Raw genomic sequence first — 712 nt, 5'->3', positions numbered from 1 at the left:
TCGTACATATATGCAAAACTACAGCTAATTACTACGTTGTGTTTAGTATCCAGACTAAAATGCTCCCATTACCATGAAAGAATAGTTCTTGTTGAATAACTATATTAGCATTATTAAGTGTAATGATTATGTTAGAGAATTCTGTTGTCATACAGGGGTTTTTATGCATCTAATTAACATTGTATGATTAAGCTACTCGAGTCAGGATTTGGACATTTTCCTTCACATTTGGAATGTAGCATATTCTCTCATAGTTCCTCTGAAAGAAAATAATTTTTGTCACAAATCACTGGCTTGCAATTCACTCCAAACTCTTTTATCATCGTCCAACAGGCTTTCACCTTCGCCATGACTTCGGGCCAGATGTGGAACCATATCCGCGGACCTCCCTTCCTCCAGAAAACTCAGGCCGGGAACATTGCCTACATCCACGGGTCTTCACAGGGACAGTTCATCGTTGAAACGTATATTGTGGCTGTACTAAGTAAGTGGGAAGTTTGTCACACACAAAAAAAAAAAGAGAGAGAAAATAAAACGTAATTTAGCATTATTGTTTTCGCCTTTTGTCTTAACTGTTAAAAGGTTGAGAGATATGATACAGAGCTTGGTTATTATTTTCAATGCTCCTTCCTTCAATTAAGTGCTTGCTTATTTTATATGGATAATGTTTCTAAGATTTCACTTACAGATATATCTTGGTATTGTTATTGTG

The 712-nt window shown here is 36.0% G+C and overlaps 1 protein-coding gene across 1 annotated transcript in view; it reads left to right on the top strand.

Annotated features, from left to right (window-relative positions):
- The window catches only part of LOC119591529 (tumor suppressor candidate 3-like), an 8,742-nt gene that overhangs the window by 7,476 nt on the left and 554 nt on the right, over positions 1-712 (top strand). The window contains exon 6 of the mRNA XM_037940277.1: positions 334-484. Within this exon, the coding sequence (XP_037796205.1) occupies positions 334-484 (151 nt within the window). The remainder of the gene's footprint in view (positions 1-333; positions 485-712) is intronic.

The sequence above is a fragment of the Penaeus monodon genome, chromosome 28 (genome assembly GCF_015228065.2).
Source record: "Penaeus monodon isolate SGIC_2016 chromosome 28, NSTDA_Pmon_1, whole genome shotgun sequence".
Classification (NCBI taxonomy): Eukaryota; Metazoa; Arthropoda; class Malacostraca; order Decapoda; family Penaeidae; genus Penaeus; species Penaeus monodon.
This window is presented reverse-complemented; position numbering and strand designations above follow the sequence as displayed.